The sequence below is a fragment of the Hemibagrus wyckioides genome, linkage group LG24, assembly GCF_019097595.1.
Source record: "Hemibagrus wyckioides isolate EC202008001 linkage group LG24, SWU_Hwy_1.0, whole genome shotgun sequence".
Classification (NCBI taxonomy): Eukaryota; Metazoa; Chordata; class Actinopteri; order Siluriformes; family Bagridae; genus Hemibagrus; species Hemibagrus wyckioides.
Window position 1 is genome coordinate 17,939,956 of NC_080733.1, and position 18,967 is coordinate 17,958,922.

Sequence of the window (18,967 nt, forward strand, 5' to 3'; positions counted from 1 at the left end):
ACCTAGGAGCTACGAATGAAGCCAGTCTGTGGTTCCCTCAGAAGATTCCGGAACTCTCTTTTCTTTTTTTCCTCCTCTAAAAAGGGTTCAGGAACTCTTTACTATTCCCTGACTGGATCCAGAACTTCCTCGGAATGTTCCGGAACCTTTCCATCAGATGTCTGGGGATGACTTCAGAATGTCTGCGAAGCCTTTATTTCTCCTTCCAGGATTCTTTCTTTCCTTAGAAGGTTACAGCATTCCTCACTTCCTCGAAGGGTTCAAGAGCCTCGCAGTAAAAATCAGTAAATCAGTCGTCAATCGACAGAGAGAGAGAGAGAGAGAGAGAGAGAGAGAGAGAGGGAGGAGGAAAGGGAGAGATAGAGACAGGAAAGAAAGTGTGAGGAGGAAAGAGAAAGTAAACAAACACAAACAAAAAAATCGAGACACAGGAAGAGAGGAGAGAGACAGATAGAGAACAAGAGAAAGACGGATAAAGAGAGAGATGGAAAGAGAAAGAAAGAGTGACATGGAAAAAGACAGAGAGGGACAGATAGGAAAAGAAAGGAACATATAGAGAAGAGAGAGAGAAATAGAAAGAGACAAAGAGAGACAGATAGAGAAATGGAAAGAAAGAAAGAAAGAAAGAAAGAAAGAAAGAAAGAAAGAAAGAAAGAAAGAAAGAAAGAAAGAAAGAAAGAAAGAAAGAAAGAAAGAAAGAAAGAAAGAAAGAAAAAGTAAAAAAGAAAGAGACAGAGAAAGACAGAGAAGATGGAAGGAAAGAAAGAGAGAGAGAAATGGAAAAAAGAGAGAAACAGAAAGAGAAAGAGAGATGGATTGATGGACACAAAAAAGAAACGAGGGACAGAAAGAGAGACACAGAGAGGAGGCCATTTTGCTTGTGTACTTTCTGATAGTCATTACATATTCCTCTGATCTGCTGCCATCCACAACACCCGTCCCCCACCACACACACACACACACACACACACACACACACACACACACACACACCTGTTGCTGTTGATTGTGATCGGACTCATCAGGGTGGTTCAGGGTTTTTATTATTCCCAGTGTGACCCTTTCTCTCCCTCCAGCATCAACAAGCATCACTCCACACAGCCTCCTAAACCCTCCTCCTGCCGCTGGGCTCCACACACACACACACACACACACACACACACACACACACACACACACACACACACACAGTTATTCACAGGCGGGTCTACCTTTCAGGCGTTCTGACGTGAGCTGAGGTATATTTGGCAGGAGGAAGGCGGGGGGAGGGCAGCGTGTGCTTTATCGAGGTTTATTTAAAACACAACAAACTGCAGTGTGCTACAGCGCTAACGTCACGGACACGCGCACTACATCCACAGGTTTACCTCAAAAAGGTCTCTATTAGGGATGCAACAATACAGTTAACCCACGGTTCAATACGTACCGCGGTTTTTACCCACGGTTTCCGGTCCGGTCCGGATGGCTTGGCAAATTAAAGTTTTTTTTCCATTATTCTTTGTTTAGGTGACAGGAACAGTAAGTATGTTAAGAAGAAAACAACTGGTTTTAGTTGCAATTCTCTTTATTTTACTTAAATGCAAAAATCAACTAACACAATGAAAGTGTACTGAAAATAGTGAGATATAAAAATTAGCGCTTGTATGACTTTATTACAGGAGACGGGTTTGGAGGACGGCGCTCTTTATTCCCAATCCGCTCTGTAATGACCAGTCACTGAGATAACTCTCTGTAATGACCAGTCACTGTGAGATCACTCTCTGTAATGACCAGTCACTGTGAGATAACTCTGTTACCCCCGAGCTCCAGCTATCTGTTATTAGAGTAAAACTTTGTGCTTTAACCAAAGCGTTTTCAATTTTTTTTGCACGTTTTTTCGTAGAGGTCGGGAAAAAAGGCTCCTGCTTCCACACAGTGATATCTCTGGGTGATGGAGCTGTAGATGTGTGGTCATGCTGGAAGTACTTCCATGTCCGTATCTAACTCGTGTGGAACAGTGCTTAAACACAGTCATTTTTTGTTTAGCGTTTTTGTTTCATCGTCATCATGGTCAACAACAAATGTTCCCACACCACAGATCTGAATCATGGAGCTGCTTCCTCGTGTTTCTGTCTCACTTCACCGCTCTCCAGGGTTAGAGTGAAACCTGACACCAGCATCACAAGCATGGTCACCGCCCCTAACTTTAGCGCTCAATGATTGGATATTTACTCGCGGGGAGGCGTGTCTGTCTTAGCACGTAGACATACCGTGCAGGCAAACACACACAGGAGGTAGAGAGAGTAATAAACACACACAGGAGGTAGAGAGAGTAATAAACACACACAGGAGGTAGAGAGAGTAATAAACACACACAGGAGGTAGAGAGAGTAATAAACACACACAGGAGGTAGAGAGAGTAATAAACACACACAGGAGGTAGAGAGAGTAATAAACACACACAGGAGATAGAGAGAGTAATAAACACACACAGGAGATAGAGAGAGTAATAAACACACACAGGAGGTAGAGAGAGTAATAAACACACACAGGAGGTAGAGAGAGTAATAAACACACACAGGAGGTAGAGAGAGTAATAAACACACACAGGAGGTACAGAGAGTAATAAACACACACAGGAGGTAGAGAGAGTAATAAACACACACAGGAGGTACAGAGAGTAATAAACACACACAGGAGGTAGAGAGAGTAATAAACACACACAGGAGGTAGAGAGAGTAATAAACACACACAGGACGTAGAGAGAGTAATAAACACACACAGGAGGTAGAGAGAGTAATAAACACACACAGGAGGTACAGAGAGTAATAAACACACACAGGAGGTAGAGAGAGTAAACACACACAGGAGGTAGAGAGAGTAATAAACACACACAGGAGGTACAGAGAGTAATAAACACACACAGGAGGTACAGAGAGTAATAAACACACACAGGAGGTAGAGAGAGTAATAAACACACACAGGAGGTAGAGAGAGTAATAAACACACACAGGAGGTAGAGAGAGTAATAAACACACACAGGAGGTACAGAGAGTAATAAACACACACAGGAGGTAGAGAGAGTAATAAACACACACAGGAGATAGAGAGAGTAATAAACACACACAGGAGGTAGAGAGAGTAATAAACACACACAGGAGATAGAGAGAGTAATAAACACACAGGAGGTACAGAGAGTAATAAACACACACAGGAGGTACAGAGAGTAATAAACACACAGGAGGTAGAGAGAGTAATAAACACACACAGGAGGTAGAGAGAGTAATAAACACACACAGGAGGTACAGAGAGTAATAAACACACACAGGAGGTAGAGAGAGTAATAAACACACACAGGAGGTAGAGAGAGTAATAAACACACACAGGAGATAGAGAGAGTAATAAACACACAGGAGGTACAGAGAGTAATAAACACACACAGGAGGTACAGAGAGTAATAAACACACACAGGAGGTAGAGAGAGTAATAAACACACACAGGAGGTACAGAGAGTAATAAACACACACAGGAGGTACAGAGAGTAATAAACACACACAGGAGGTAGAGAGAGTAATAAACACACACAGGAGGTAGAGAGAGTAATAAACACACACAGGAGATAGAGAGAGTAATAAACACACACAGGAGGTAGAGAGAGTAATAAACACACACAGGAGGTAGAGAGAGTAATAAACACACACAGGAGGTAGAGAGAGTAATAAACACACACAGGAGGTAGAGAGAGTAATAAACACACACAGGAGGTACAGAGAGTAATAAACACACAGGAGGTACAGAGAGTAATAAACACACACAGGAGGTAGAGAGAGTAATAAACACACACAGGAGGTAGAGAGAGTAATAAACACACACAGGAGGTAGAGAGAGTAATAAACACACACAGGAGGTAGAGAGAGTAATAAACACACACAGGAGGTAGAGAGAGTAATAAACACACACAGGAGGTAGAGAGAGTAATAAACACACACAGGAGATAGAGAGAGTAATAAACACACACAGGAGGTACAGAGAGTAATAAACACACACAGGAGGTAGAGAGAGTAATAAACACACACAGGAGGTAGAGAGAGTAATAAACACACACAGGAGGTACAGAGAGTAATAGAGCACATGAAGGAAAAAAAATACCAAAAGAATTTTTTTTTTTTAAAAAACGCATGGTTATTATTGTTTTAAAGAAAAAACCGCGGTTCACATGCGTATTGAACCGTGGAGGTCGTACTGAACGCTTCAATATTATATTGAGTATTGTGGCATCACTAGTCTCTATAGAAACAGGACCTGCGGTACACCAGTGCTCTTCATTTCCACAGGTCACACAACTCCTTATCTCCTCACAAGATTCCAGAAACACTTATTTTTCTCAGAAAATTCTATACTCTTTATTTCCTCACAAAGTTCCTGGGCTCTGTATTTCCTCACAAGGTTCCTGGACTCTGTGTTTCCTTACAAGGTTCCTGGACTCTGTATTTCCTCAAAAGGTTCCTGGGCTATTCATTTTTTCACAGGGTTCCTGGATTCTTTAAGGTTCCTGGACTCTTTAAGGTTCCTGGGCTCTGTATTTCCTCAAAAGTTTCCGGGGTTCTTTATTTCCTCACAAGGTTTCTGGACTTTTAATTTTCTCACAATGTTCCTGTAATCTTTAAGGTTCCTGTAATCTTTAAGGTTCCTGTATTCTTTAAGGTTCCTGTACTCTTTAAGGTTCCTGTACTCTCTATTTTCTCGCAAGGTTCCTGTACTCTTTAAGGTTCCTGGACTCTTTATTTTCTCGCAGGGTTTTTAGACTCTTTAGATGCTTTATTTCTCCATGGGTTTCCTGGTTTATTTATTTATTGCTTCTTCAAAAAGTTCCCTTTATTTATTCAGAGAGTTCCAGAACCATTTATGTATCCACAATATTCCAGGATTCTTTATTTCTTCAGAGAGTTTTTTTGAAGGATCTGAAAGTCCACATTTCCTCAAAAGGTTCCATCTCCCTTTATTACCTCAGAAGGTTCCAGGTCTTTTTAACTAATCTGAAGGTTCTTGGTCAATTTTGTTCAATCAGAACGTTTGGGCTCCTTATTTCCTCAATGGTTCCAGAGAACTTTATTTTATTTCCTGGATCTCTTTACTTCCTTAGAAAAACCCAGATCCTTTTATTTCCTCAGAAGCTTCCAGAACTTTTTAGAAACCTTTTTGTTTCCTCAGAAGGTTTCAGAAAGGCACTAGATCTAAAACCAGGTCTGACATTTGTACAGAACTTCACCTCAGATGGTGTTTACTTCACTTCCCTAAACTGACGGAAGATCAACTCATCGTCCTGTCAAGAATCTGTTACCATCACTGTCTCTTCCAGTCTGAAAGGCCAGGAGGTCAGAAGGCTGTACATGCTAAGCATGCATGCTAAGTATAGTGACAGCTATGCTAAGCAGAGCTAGTGTTTGTGCAACATGGACGGCTTTAGTTTAAGCTCATAGGCTACATGCTAAAAACAATAAATAAAGAGAGACACCACCTCAGCAGACATATTTACAAACAAGACTTGTTTCATTACAGTTAGTAGAAACTAGCTAGCCGCAAATGTGGATCTGATTCAGAGCTGAATTAGCGAGTCAAGCTCACTGAGACACTTCTCACACTTCTCATGGGGAAAGCCTTCATCAGGGGAACGCTGAAGCACTCGGATATATTAAATGTGTTTAAAAAGGAAAGTGCAGAAAGATATTTAAACACAGAGTTTATCCCTGCCTCACTGATATCCCGATTAAAGGCAGCACTTTGTGGGCCATTGTTTTGTTCCTCGCCTTCTTCCATGAGATCTACAGGGACATGTCCACAAACAGCAAAACAAAAAAGACGTTACTATTGTGTGTGTGTGTGTGTGTGTGTGTGTGTACCCGCCCACTCTGAATAACTCGGACTGCTGTAACAAATCCTCAGAGGGACAAACCCACTGTTTTAATTTCGCCAGAGAAGGAAAAAAAGTAGTATTCATTATCTTTGTTATTGTCATCCATACAGTCTCCAAGAAGAAGAAGAAGAAGAAGAAGTGAAAGATCTGCTAATTAATTCCTCCATTGCTTATTGATTTCGGAAGAGGAATTGAGCGGAGATTTCTCCCAGTTAGCTTGGGTTAATTAGCTCATTAGGGTGAAAGAAAGTGATGTATAAAGGATGTGTTTTTAAAACAGGAAATGAACAAATGTCATACTGTTTAAGGCCGAGTCGATATTTAATTTCATTTAATCAGGAAAAAGTGTTAGGACTGATAGGCCACGCCTCCTTCCTGGAACTAACAGATGCAAAGGCCACACCTCCTTTCCTGGAACTGACACTGACAAACACAAATACCACGCCAGCTTCAGTGGCACTGACAGATACATAGGCCACACCTCCTTCCTTCTGTCTGACAAACACAGAAGCCACGCCTCCCTCACCCTGACTGACAAGTACAAAGGCCACGCCTCCTTCACTCTTAAGGCTTGGTCACACTACAAGACTTTAACCGTCGGCAGCTCGCTTTGCTGTTCAGACTACATGACTTCACTGTATGTGTTTTTGTCCTTGTGGTGTTCACACTACGCGACGCTTCGTAAATGATCCACAAGAGGGCGTCGCACACCACACCATCTGACAACAACTCGTCACCCAACGCCTCAACGCCGTCCCCAAACCACGTTTTGTCATGAAAACACACGCGACAGGTGGATCCAGAAATGACGCGAGACTTTCGGTAGAGGTTTGTTTTGAAAATGGACGTCGGCAGGAATCTCGCTCTAGATAAATGTTAATTTATTAAAATAAATGTTGTGTCCACACTATTTTTGAAGCCATGTTGCTGCTGCTGCTTTTCTTCCGGTGACCTCAACTCTGTTGACTTGCTCTCTCATTGGCTGGAGGTCGTAGCTACAATTGACACCACGTGAAGTGGAGTCGGCCGACCGTCCCAGATATTTAACATGCCAGATATCTGGATTTTGTCTGCGAGTCTCTTTGAGGCGTCGTTGAGTAGATCACACATAAAGATTGCCGAGCGCTGATCACCCGCTGATTTTCCCACGATCACTGACCGATCTGTCGGCCAGCTCGTTAATTTGCAAATCGGGCTTAAAATCCTGTAGTGTGAACTCGGCTTTACTGACAAACACAAAGGCCACACCTCCTTCACCCTGACTGACAAATACAAAGGCCACGCCTCCTTCACTCTTACTGACAAACACAAAGGCCACACCTCCGTCACTCTGAATGACAAAAACATAGGCCACACCTCCTTCACTCAGACTGACAAAAACATAGGCCACACCTCCGTCACTCAGACTGATAAAAACATAGGCCACACCTCCATCACTCTGACTGATAAAAACATAGGCCACACCTCCTTCACTCAGACTGACAAAAACATAGGCCACACCTCAGTCACTCTGACTGATAAAAACATAGGCCACACCTCCGTCACTCTGACTGATAAAAACATAGGCCACACCTCCGTCACTCAGACTGATAAAAACATAGGCCACACCTCAGTCACTCAGACTGATAAAAACATAGGCCACACCTCCTTCACTCTGACTGATAAAAACATAGGCCACACCTCCGTCACTCTGACTGATAAAAACATAGGCCACACCTCCGTCACTCAGACTGATAAAAACATAGGCCACACCTCCGTCACTCAGACTGATAAAAACATAGGCCACACCTCCGTCACTCTGACTGATAAAAACAAAGGCCACACCTCCTTCACTCAGACTGATAAAAACATAGGCCACACCTCCGTCACTCTGACTGATAAAAACATAGGCCACACCTCCGTCACTCTGACTGATAAAAACAAAGGCCACACCTCCTTCACTCAGACTGACAAAAACATAGGCCACACCTCCATCACTCAGACTGACAAAAACATAGGCCACACCTCAGTCACTCAGACTGACAAAAACATAGGCCACACCTCCATCACTCTGACTGATAAAAACATAGGCCACACCTCCTTCACTCTGACTGATAAAAACATAGGCCACACCTCCGTCACTCTGACTGATAAAAACATAGGCCACACCTCCGTCACTCTGACTGATAAAAACATAGGCCACACCTCCGTCACTCTGACTGATAAAAACAAAGGCCACACCTCCTTCACTCAGACTGACAAAAACATAGGCCACACCTCCATCACTCAGACTGACAAAAACATAGGCCACACCTCAGTCACTCAGACTGACAAAAACATAGGCCACACCTCCATCACTCTGACTGATAAAAACATAGGCCACACCTCCTTCACTCTGACTGATAAAAACATAGGCCACACCTCCGTCACTCTGACTGATAAAAACATAGGCCACACCTCCGTCACTCTGACTGATAAAAACATAGGCCACACCTCAGTCACTCTGACTGATAAAAACATAGGCCACACCTCCTTCACTCAGACTGATAAAAACATAGGCCACACCTCAGTCACTCTGACTGATAAAAACATAGGCCACACCTCCTTCACTCAGACTGATAAAAACATAGGCCACACCTCCGTCACTCTGACTGATAAAAACATAGGCCACACCTCCTTCACTCTGACTGATAAAAACATAGGCCACACCTCCGTCACTCTGACTGATAAAAACAAAGGCCACACCTCCTTCACTCAGACTGATAAAAACATAGGCCACACCTCCGTCACTCTGACTGATAAAAACATAGGCCACACCTCCGTCACTCTGACTGATAAAAACAAAGGCCACACCTCCTTCACTCAGACTGATAAAAACATAGGCCACACCTCCATCACTCAGACTGACAAAAACATAGGCCACACCTCAGTCACTCAGACTGACAAAAACATAGGCCACACCTCCATCACTCTGACTGATAAAAACATAGGCCACACCTCCGTCACTCTGACTGATAAAAACATAGGCCACACCTCCGTCACTCTGACTGATAAAAACATAGGCCACACCTCCGTCACTCTGACTGATAAAAACATAGGCCACACCTCCGTCACTCTGACTGATAAAAACATAGGCCACACCTCAGTCACTCTGACTGATAAAAACATAGGCCACACCTCCTTCACTCAGACTGATAAAAACATAGGCCACACCTCCGTCACTCTGACTGATAAAAACATAGGCCACACCTCAGTCACTCTGACTGATAAAAACATAGGCCACACCTCAGTCACTCTGACTGATAAAAACATAGGCCACACCTCCTTCACTCTGACTGATAAAAACATAGGCCACACCTCCATCACTCTGACTGATAAAAACATAGGCCACACCTCCGTCACTCTGACTGATAAAAACATAGGCCACACCTCCGTCACTCTGACTGATAAAAACATAGGCCACACCTCCGTCACTCTGACTGATAAAAACATAGGCCACACCTCCGTCACTCTGACTGATAAAAACATAGGCCACACCTCCGTCACTCTGACTGATAAAAACATAGGCCACACCTCAGTCACTCTGACTGATAAAAACATAGGCCACACCTCCTTCACTCAGACTGATAAAAACATAGGCCACACCTCAGTCACTCTGACTGATAAAAACATAGGCCACACCTCCTTCACTCAGACTGATAAAAACATAGGCCACACCTCCGTCACTCTGACTGATAAAAACATAGGCCACACCTCCGTCACTCTGACTGATAAAAACATAGGCCACACCTCAGTCACTCTGACTGATAAAAACATAGGCCACACCTCCTTCACTCTGACTGATAAAAACATAGGCCACACCTCCATCACTCTGACTGATAAAAACATAGGCCACACCTCCGTCACTCTGACTGATAAAAACATAGGCCACACCTCCATCACTCAGACTGATAAAAACATAGGCCACACCTCAGTCACTCTGACTGATAAAAACATAGGCCACACCTCCATCACTCAGACTGATAAAAACATAGGCCACACCTCCATCACTCAGACTGATAAAAACATAGGCCACACCTCCATCACTCAGACTGATAAAAACATAGGCCACACCTCAGTCACTCTGACTGATAAAAACATAGGCCACACCTCCATCACTCAGACTGATAAAAACATAGGCCACACCTCCGTCACTCTGACTGATAAAAACATAGGCCACACCTCAGTCACCATGTCAAAGGCCATGTCTCCTTCACTCTGACTGATGAAAACAGGGACCACGCCTCCTTTACGCTGACTGACAAAACATGTAGGCCACGCCTCCTTCCCAGAGAATTGACACTAACAAACAAGCCAAACAAGAACACACCCCTTTCAGTGGATAAAACAGGTACATAGACCACACCTCCTTTACAGATGATAACACTCTCAGCTAGAGAAGACACGCCTACTTTACTGAGACACTCCCTGTCCAGTGCAGGTACATGAAATCTAAATTTTATCAGTAAAACGCAGATCATCAGAACACAACACTTCTGAGGTTCACAAGAACCAATTAGCATGTACGATCAGGTCCAGAAATAAAGTGTGTCTTTACCAAACGCGTCAAAAAGGAAGTGAAAGCGTCAGCTGGCTGCGAGGTGTGAACTTCTTTCCCCTCAGTGTTTATCTCCGACACCGTCTCCACGTCTTACAGCATGGGAACGGGCCACGTGTTAAACACCGTCCTCATCAAGCTATCCATCAGCGTTACACACACACACACACACACACACACACACACACACACGCAAGCTTTTTAATCATGTGATGACTCATATCAAAGTATAGACAGAAGAACTTGCATCCCAAGTGTGGATTTATGTGCTGACACACACACACACACACTCACACACACACTCACACACACTCACACACAGACTCACACACACAAACACACACACACAGACTCACACACAGAATCACACACACAAACACACACACACAGACTCACACACAGAATCACACACACAAACACACACACACACACTCACACACAGACTCACACACAGACTCACACACAGACTCACACACAGACTCACACACACACTCACACACACACTCACACACACACTCACACACACACTCACACACACACACACAGGAAGCACAGTGATTCTCTCTTCTCAAACAGAGCAGGGCGATGAGTCATCTGCCGCACAGCACCAGCTGCATCGCTCTGCCTGGGCAGATAAAACACACACACACACACACACACACACACACACACACACACACTTTTACTTATTTATTTCCCCGATTCAAATATTAACACAGGCACATAATGACGGCAACCTGGAAGGAGAAGCCGAGCTCCCTGCAGTGCTCTGAAGAAAGCGCTTCTGCAAACACATCCGTCTCTCGCACTTCATCCGACTTTTATTCCGACTTCCTCGTTCCTTCTCACCTACAGCCGGGCGCTCGGGTCCTTCGCTCCGGATATTCCCTCACAGCTCGGCTTTTACGCAATTCAGTAGTTACAATCCACGATGCTCTCCGCCCGAATCACACAAACCAGGCGATATCATGATTAGTGTAACCTTCACTTCAATTTCACATCACAATAATATACTCTACATGAGCAAAAGTTTGTGCACCCCTGACCATCACACTCACGAGCTTGCTGAAAGTCTCCTGATTTATTCCTCCTGTGTTTACTGTTATAATAATCAGCTCCACTCGTCTCTCTTCTCTCCTCTTTCCTTTCTCATCTCTTCTCCTTTCTTCTGGTCTCTTCACGTCTCATCTCTTCTCTTCACATCTCTTTTCTTCTAGTCTCTTCACGTCTCTTCTCTTTTCTTCTCTTCTCGTCTCTTCTCTTCACATCGCTTCTCTTCTTGTGTCTCCTCTTCATGTCTCTTCTCTTCTCGTCTCTTTACATCTCTTCTTGTCTCATCTCTTCATGTCTCTTTACATCGCTTCACGTCTCTTCTCATCTCTTTACATCTCTTCTTGTTTCATCTCTTCCTGTCTCTGCACATCTCTTCCATTCTTGTCTTGTCTCTTCTATTCTGGTCTCTTCATGTCTCGTCTCATCACTTCTCTTCTTGTCTCTTCTCATCGCATCTCGTCTCTTCATGTCTCTTCTCTTCTCTCCTCTCCTCTGTAGGTTTTCCACTAGATGTAGGAGTGTGTCTGTGTGGATTTGTGTTCGTTCCTTCATTCTACAGGAGCATTAGTGAGATCAGACTCTGATGTTCAGGATGTCGATCAGACTCCAGTTCCAGTTCATCTTAGAGGTGTTGAGTGGGGTTGAGTCAGAGTCAAAGCTCTGTGCAGGACACTCCAGTTCTGTCACTTTCTCCAACCTTCACCTCCACACCATATCTTCGTGGAGCTCAGGGGCTTTGTGTACAGGGACATCATCACGCTGGAGCAGGGGTTTTGTAAAGCTCCAGCACACAGAGACGGTCTGTACCACATTTTGTTTGAGGTAGGACCTCAGACGGGTGCTGATGATCAGAGGTGCACATGCTTTTGACCATATTGTGTATGTATAAGAATGTGTTCTAGGAACAACTCTAAACTTTTACCTTCATGAAGAATCCAAGGAATCATCAATGAATATGCATCAATATGCAAATTTACTACACGACGACACACTCAGGACTTTTTCTCTTATCACTGAGAGAATGCAGAGAATGTAAGCGTGTGATTTTAGTCACGTCGTTTTGTTGCTACTGGAATCAGACTTTTAAATACTTAATGATGTCACTAAAGCACACACTTTAGCGTGCTGTTTGAAACGTGGCCAAAAGGGAGCTGAGACCATAGTCACATAAAAATCAAGAAATCCAAAATAAAAAAAAAATTTAAAAAAATGAAAATCAAAAAATTTCAAATGTTAAATTCATAAATAAAAAATCTCCCCCTGCCCTTAAAAAATAAATAAAATAAATATACCTACCACAACAATATATATATATATAGTCACACGCTAAACAACACCGTTAAAAGCTGTCTAATGCACTTAGGTTGCACATTAATATTCGTATGAGAAATTATGAACTTTTCCGGTTAATGTCTAGCAAATGTTGATGAATCAGTTGAACAAGATGACTAGTTGGCTAATTTTTCATTTCAATTTTACATTAGTAAAAATTACCAGTCATTTAATCTTCATTAGCCCGGGATAACGTGAAGTTTGTGTGGTTATGTCATTAATGCCTGAACTCAAGCATCCAAAACACCCTAAATGAGCCCCTTCGTTTTTCCCAGATGCTTCCTTTATTCTGCAGCTCAGACTCGATGAAGGTCACGTGAAGCCACTCTTACACCTTAATCACGTGACCGGCTCCTGGAGGAACACGCCGTGTCTATCAGAAATGTTTCTAATCTTTTTGCGTTTGTTTTTTTGGTACAGCTCGTGCTTTTCGATGCACCGTGTCCTGAGCAGGACAAAAAGCTTTCAATGCGGCTGAACACGCTCTTCCTGAATCGTGTGTCGCGGTGGTTACACTGGAGACTCCTTCTGTACATGTTAAACAAACATCTCCTTCCAGACACCTTTTGCAGATTGGCGTGTCTGCTGTATGGGTCCCAGCGAAGGAGCCGTTACTATAGCGACCATCAGGATAAGTGCACTACGCTGAGAGCTGCTGTTGTTATAGCTGGGAGTTATTCAAGACCTTCTAACCAATCAGCATCCAGAATTCAGCAGCGCTGTGGTGTTTAGATCTTTCTTCATTGTTCTTCGTAACACAGGTGATTTGAGACTTTTTTGCGTTCAGAGAAACTTAACAGTGAGATGTTCAGCTTCTCGATCGTTTTCCTCCGATAAAGCTGATGTTGACAAAACATGCTAGTTACTGTGTCCTACCTGCTAACTTTACATCTGTTTACATTTAGTGCTACTTGGAGCATCTGTGATCTAAAAACGAGGGATTAAGTGTTAGTAGACGTGACCTGACGCTTGTTTGATGAACACTCTACAAGCAGCTGAAATTATAATTATAAAAAAAAAAATCACATTTGCTTGTAGCAGCATTTCTGGTCAGCGTTTTAAATCTGTTTCACATCACACGAGGAAGCTGAAAATTCGGATTCTGCAGACCGAGAAACGACAATCGGTGATAACGGACGCAAACCATACAGGGAGGGGGTGCCAATACTTATGACCCAGTGAGCATCTTCAAGGTAAAAATAACAATAAGTAAATTAGAAATTAGAATGAAAACAAATCAAGTGATATATTTATTTATCTGAGTTAAAAAGAGCTTAAATATTCTTAAAGTGAGATTACTCTAATTAAATTAATTAGGTTTTACTCAGGGGTGCCAATAATTATGAAGCTGATACACAACCATGACCTGATGTTTCGTACATGCGACAAAATATCATAGGAGAAACCACACACACACACGAGTACCCTGAGTGGCGTCAGCTGGAGCGAGCGGCCCAATGAGCGTCCGGCCCTCGGGCCAGTGGAGGAGTGAAGCGCAGGGTTGCCACGGCAAACAGTGACATTCACCGACGTCAGCGGAGGGACGGGAGGGTTAGTAAAGGTCTGCACGGCCGTCACCACTTCTAATTATAAACCGCAGAGAAGGGAGGAGAGGAGTGAAGGAGTGTGTGTGTGTGTGTGGAGTAGTCGAATGAACAAATGGACACCCGGAGTAGGAAAGAGTGAAAGGTCGAGCAACGAGATATCATTAATGCTGCTAAAATAACGCGTTCATGGCATTTGTATTTACAAACAACTCTAAGATCCTACATTACCCACAATGCCATTTGTCTGGGATTTAAACCTCACTTCTACCTACAGGTGGTAATGCAGCGGCGCTTTAACCTGCCCATCAGAACCATCACCAAATTGGGGACACAGATCACGCTCTGATCTCACACAGAGTCAACTGTGTCATACTGCTGCACTGCATTCTGGGACTTTGAGTCCAGATCTGGAAGCACAGTAAACCAGAAACACGGAGAACCGGGAACACTGGGAACCAGAACCACAGGGAACTGGGAATATAGGAAACTGGGAACATGGGGAACCAGGAACCCCGGGAAATGGGATCACTGAGAACCAGAAACACAGAATTGGGAATATAGGAAACTGGGAACACTGGGAACTGGGAACACAGGGAACCAGGTATACTAGGAACTGAGAAGTCAGGAAACCAGGAACACTGGGAAATGGGAAATGGGAAAACAGGAAACCAGGAACACCAGGAACTAAGAATACTGGATCTTCCAGGGACTGTGAGGTCTCCTCGGGATCTGCTGGATCTCTTTGGGATCTACTGGATCTCCCCAGGATCTGCTAGGGGATCCATTAGCTCCCAAAGGTCCTATTGAATCTCCACGGGATCTAGTAAGAATCCACCGGCTCTCCCTGGGGATCCATGGGATCAACTAAGGATCCACTGGATCTCCAAGGAGATCCAATGGATCCCCAAGGATTTATTGGATCTCCACGGGATCCATGGGATCTAGTAAGGATCTACCAGATCTTATGGGGATCCACCGTATCTCCCTGGGATCCATGAGATCCACTAAGGATCTGTCATCTACTGGATCCCCAGGACCAATGGGATCTCTGTGATCAGCTGGATCCTGTTTGGGGATCAACTGGATCTCTTTAGGATCTACTGGGCCTCCTGGGATCCACTGGATTTCCAAGGGGATCCATTGGATAACCCAGGGATCCACTGGATAACCCAGGGATCCACTGGATCTCCCAAGGGCCCATGGGATCTCCGTGATCCACTGGATCCTCCAGGGACTATGGGGATCTCATCGTGATCTACTGGATCTCTTTGGGACTGGATCACCTACGGGATCAGACTGGATCTCCTAAGGGATCCACTGGTTCCCCAAGGATCTATGAGTAGATCTCCATGTGATCTAGTAGGGATCCGGAGGATCCCAAGGATCTGATGGACCTCCTCGTGATCCATTGGATAACCCTGGGATCCACTGGATCCCCATTGCCAAAGGGATCATTGTGATCCGCTGGCTCCCATTTGGGGATCAACTGGATCTCCCCAGGATCTGTTAAACCCCTTTTGATCAACTGGACTTCCAGGATCCATGGGATCTCCCCTAGATATATTGGATCTCCCAAGGGCCCATGGGATCTCTGGGACCCACTGGATCTCCCTGGGGTCTATGGGATCCGCTAAGGATCCACTGGATCTCCCTGGAATATACCAAGTATCTGCTGGACCTCCCCGTGATCTACTCAATCCCCAGGACCCATGGGATCTCTGGGATCCCCAATTTTTGTGATCCACTGGATCTGTCTGGGATGTGTAATCTCTCTGGGATCTATTAGATCCACTGGATCTATGGAATGTCCTCAGGATCAATGGGATCTCCTCTGGATCTATGGAATGTCTTCAAGATCTCCAGAGGTTCATTGGGATCTCCTTGTTTAAATATCCAGCTGACCGAAAGCACTTATCAGGGAAGAGAGGAAGTGCGCTGACAGCAGCAGAAAGAGTGAAAGAGTCTCACCTGGAGTGTTGGATGAATTCATGGATCTCACGTCCACCTCCACACGTCTGTTCTCCGGCAGGTGAGGACAATCTCCAGAGGGAGTATGTGTGCGTACGTGTGTGTGTGTTTGATCTGGAAGGCAAGGGGTTCTAGAGTGGGTCCTCGCTGTCAGCCATGACGGCAGATCTAAGTAGAGCAGCTGTGATGGTCCCACACTGCAAAAAGCACAAAGGAAACAGGAAAGTTCTGATTTTTGTAACAAACAAACAAACTCAATCCACTCATCAGCTGAGGATGTTGAGGATCTGAATACTAATTGGAAAACAACTGGCACGTGATCCAATGAAAAGGAAGGACACTGATCATCAGCACTAAGTGACTGATCCTAGGCTCCGCCCATGCCTAGTTACTGTTGCTAAGCACAAAATTCATGTTAAGCAAAGGAACACTTTGTGTCATGCTATGACACTGCTTCTAGTTAGACAAAAAATAAAAACATAAGGTCAATAAAGACAGAAACGGAGAGGAAGATAAAGCGATAAAAGCTTGTGAAGAAAAACTAGCGCGCGCACACACACACACACAGGTGTTTGTCTTTTATTCTGGGCTCATGCGGTTTTCCCACCGTGTAGCACAGCAGCAGACATTCGGCTGGCTGGACTATTGTGCGGTTGTGGATGAGAGACGGGAGACAGAGCTGCAGTGAGAGTGAGAGGAGTGACAGCAGCTCGGTCTGTACTGAGGAGGTGTAGCGGCTTCACCTCCGCCTAAACGCAGCCAGAGAGCCGTTAATGGGATGAGTCACGCGGCCTGGCTCGCTCTCTCTCTCTCTCCGCTGAGAGCGCCGTGCTACAATACCCACGCTGCCTAGCAAGCTCCTGCACGTACTACATTACCCACGCTGCCCGCCAGACTCCCGACGGCCTCGGCCGAGAGGGGGGCGTTTGTAGACGCTCTCTTGTAAATGACCGACGCCGAAAAGCCCTTTGACGTCGAACCATACAGAAAAAAAAAGCCTCAGACCGAAAATATATAAATAAATAAACGCATAAATATACAGATGCTTATGACAGCTAAAACCCACCTGACATTTACATTTACTCATCTGCTGCTCGCTGGCTATGCGAAAGGACCTGCGAGTGTCGGAATATTCAACAGGAGGGGCTTTCAGAGCTGAGGCAAAAGAGGTGAGTCATGTAGATAGAAACAAAAAAACATCTCCTGAATAAAAAATAATTCAAATCTGTAATAATAAATGCATGAAGATTCATACCCAGAACTGGAAACTGGGAATATAGGGAACATAGATATCTAGAAACAAAGAAAACTGGGAATATTGGTAAATGGGAACAGTATAAACCGGAAACATGGGGAACTAGGAACACAGGGAACTGGTAACATAGGAAAGTAGGAACACAGGGAACTGGGAACATAGGGAATCAGGAACACTGGGAACACATGGAACTGGGAATATATGAAACTGGGAATACAAAAAACTGGTAACACAGGAAATAAGGAACACTGGGGACCGGGAACACTGGGGATCGGGAACACGGGGAAATGGGAAGACAGGGAACTAAGAATATAGGAAACCGGGAATATAGAAAACTGGGGACACAGGAAACTGGGAACTCAGGGAACCAGAAACACTGAGAACTGGAAAGACCGGGAACTGCAAACACAGGAAACTAAAAATATAGGAAACTGGGAATTGAGGGAATTAAGAACACAGGAAACTAGGAATACAGGGAACCAGGAACACTGAGAACTGGAAAAACAAGGAACCAGGAATATAGGAAACTGGGAATATAGCCAACTTGGGACACAAGAAAATGGTAACACAGAGAACTGAAAACACAGGGAATTGAGACTATAGTCCGAGGAACTAGAAATATAGGAAACTGGGAATATATGGAATTAGAAATACAGGGTATTGGAAACACAGGAAATTAGTAAAAAGGAAATTTGTGGAAGACTGGAATGGGAGAATACTGGGAATTGGGATGTTTGGCATTTCCTAACACAGAGAACGGGGTACATATGAAACAGGGAACATATGGAACTTGTGATATTTAAAACACAGAGAACTGGAACATACTGAACTGAGTACTGAGTATAATGGGAACATTGGGAACTGAGTGCATAAGCAACTGGAAATATGAGAAACTGGAAACAGAGAAATGGGAACACGGAACTGGGAACATACAGATCCCGTAAACAAAGCCATGTGAGGAAACTAGAGATCTGGGAACGTGTGGAACTGTCAGAAGGTGAGAAATTATCTACAAATTATATTAAATTACAAACTTCTTTTTACAAAACGAATCATTTCTGCTTCCTGCTCTAAACCTGTAAAGGTGGAATGAGTACAGCATGAACACCTCTGAGAAAAGAAACCAAAAAAAAAAAAATAATTCCTCAAATACAGCTGGAAAAATTCCTGGCTCTTGGTTCAACGTCTGCTTTGATGAGCAACACACCAGGGCTGGAAGAGGAAGCATGCTTTGGGATCTGTCCGTTTCCTCTCCCTCCGTGTCCTCTGTCCTCACCTGCTGGACACAGCATGTAACTACACACACACACACACACACACACACACACACACACACACACACA

General features: G+C 44.1%; 1 protein-coding gene across 6 annotated transcripts in view; it reads right to left on the reverse strand.

The window, feature by feature from the left end:
- The window catches only part of hdac5 (histone deacetylase 5), a 113,452-nt gene that overhangs the window by 77,052 nt on the left and 17,433 nt on the right, over nt 1–18,967 (reverse strand). For 2 of the 6 annotated variants that reach the window (XM_058377626.1, XM_058377627.1), the window contains one exon: nt 16,370–16,566. The exons of 1 other annotated variant lie outside the window; for it this stretch is intronic. In XM_058377626.1, coding sequence (XP_058233609.1) covers nt 16,370–16,391 — 22 coding nt within the window. In that variant the 5' untranslated portion in view covers nt 16,392–16,566. Of the gene's footprint in view, nt 1–10,469; nt 10,605–16,369; nt 16,567–17,435; nt 17,458–18,831; nt 18,921–18,967 lie in introns of those variants that run through there. 3 more of the 6 variants (XM_058377628.1, XM_058377630.1, XM_058377631.1) reach the window with 3 other exon arrangements.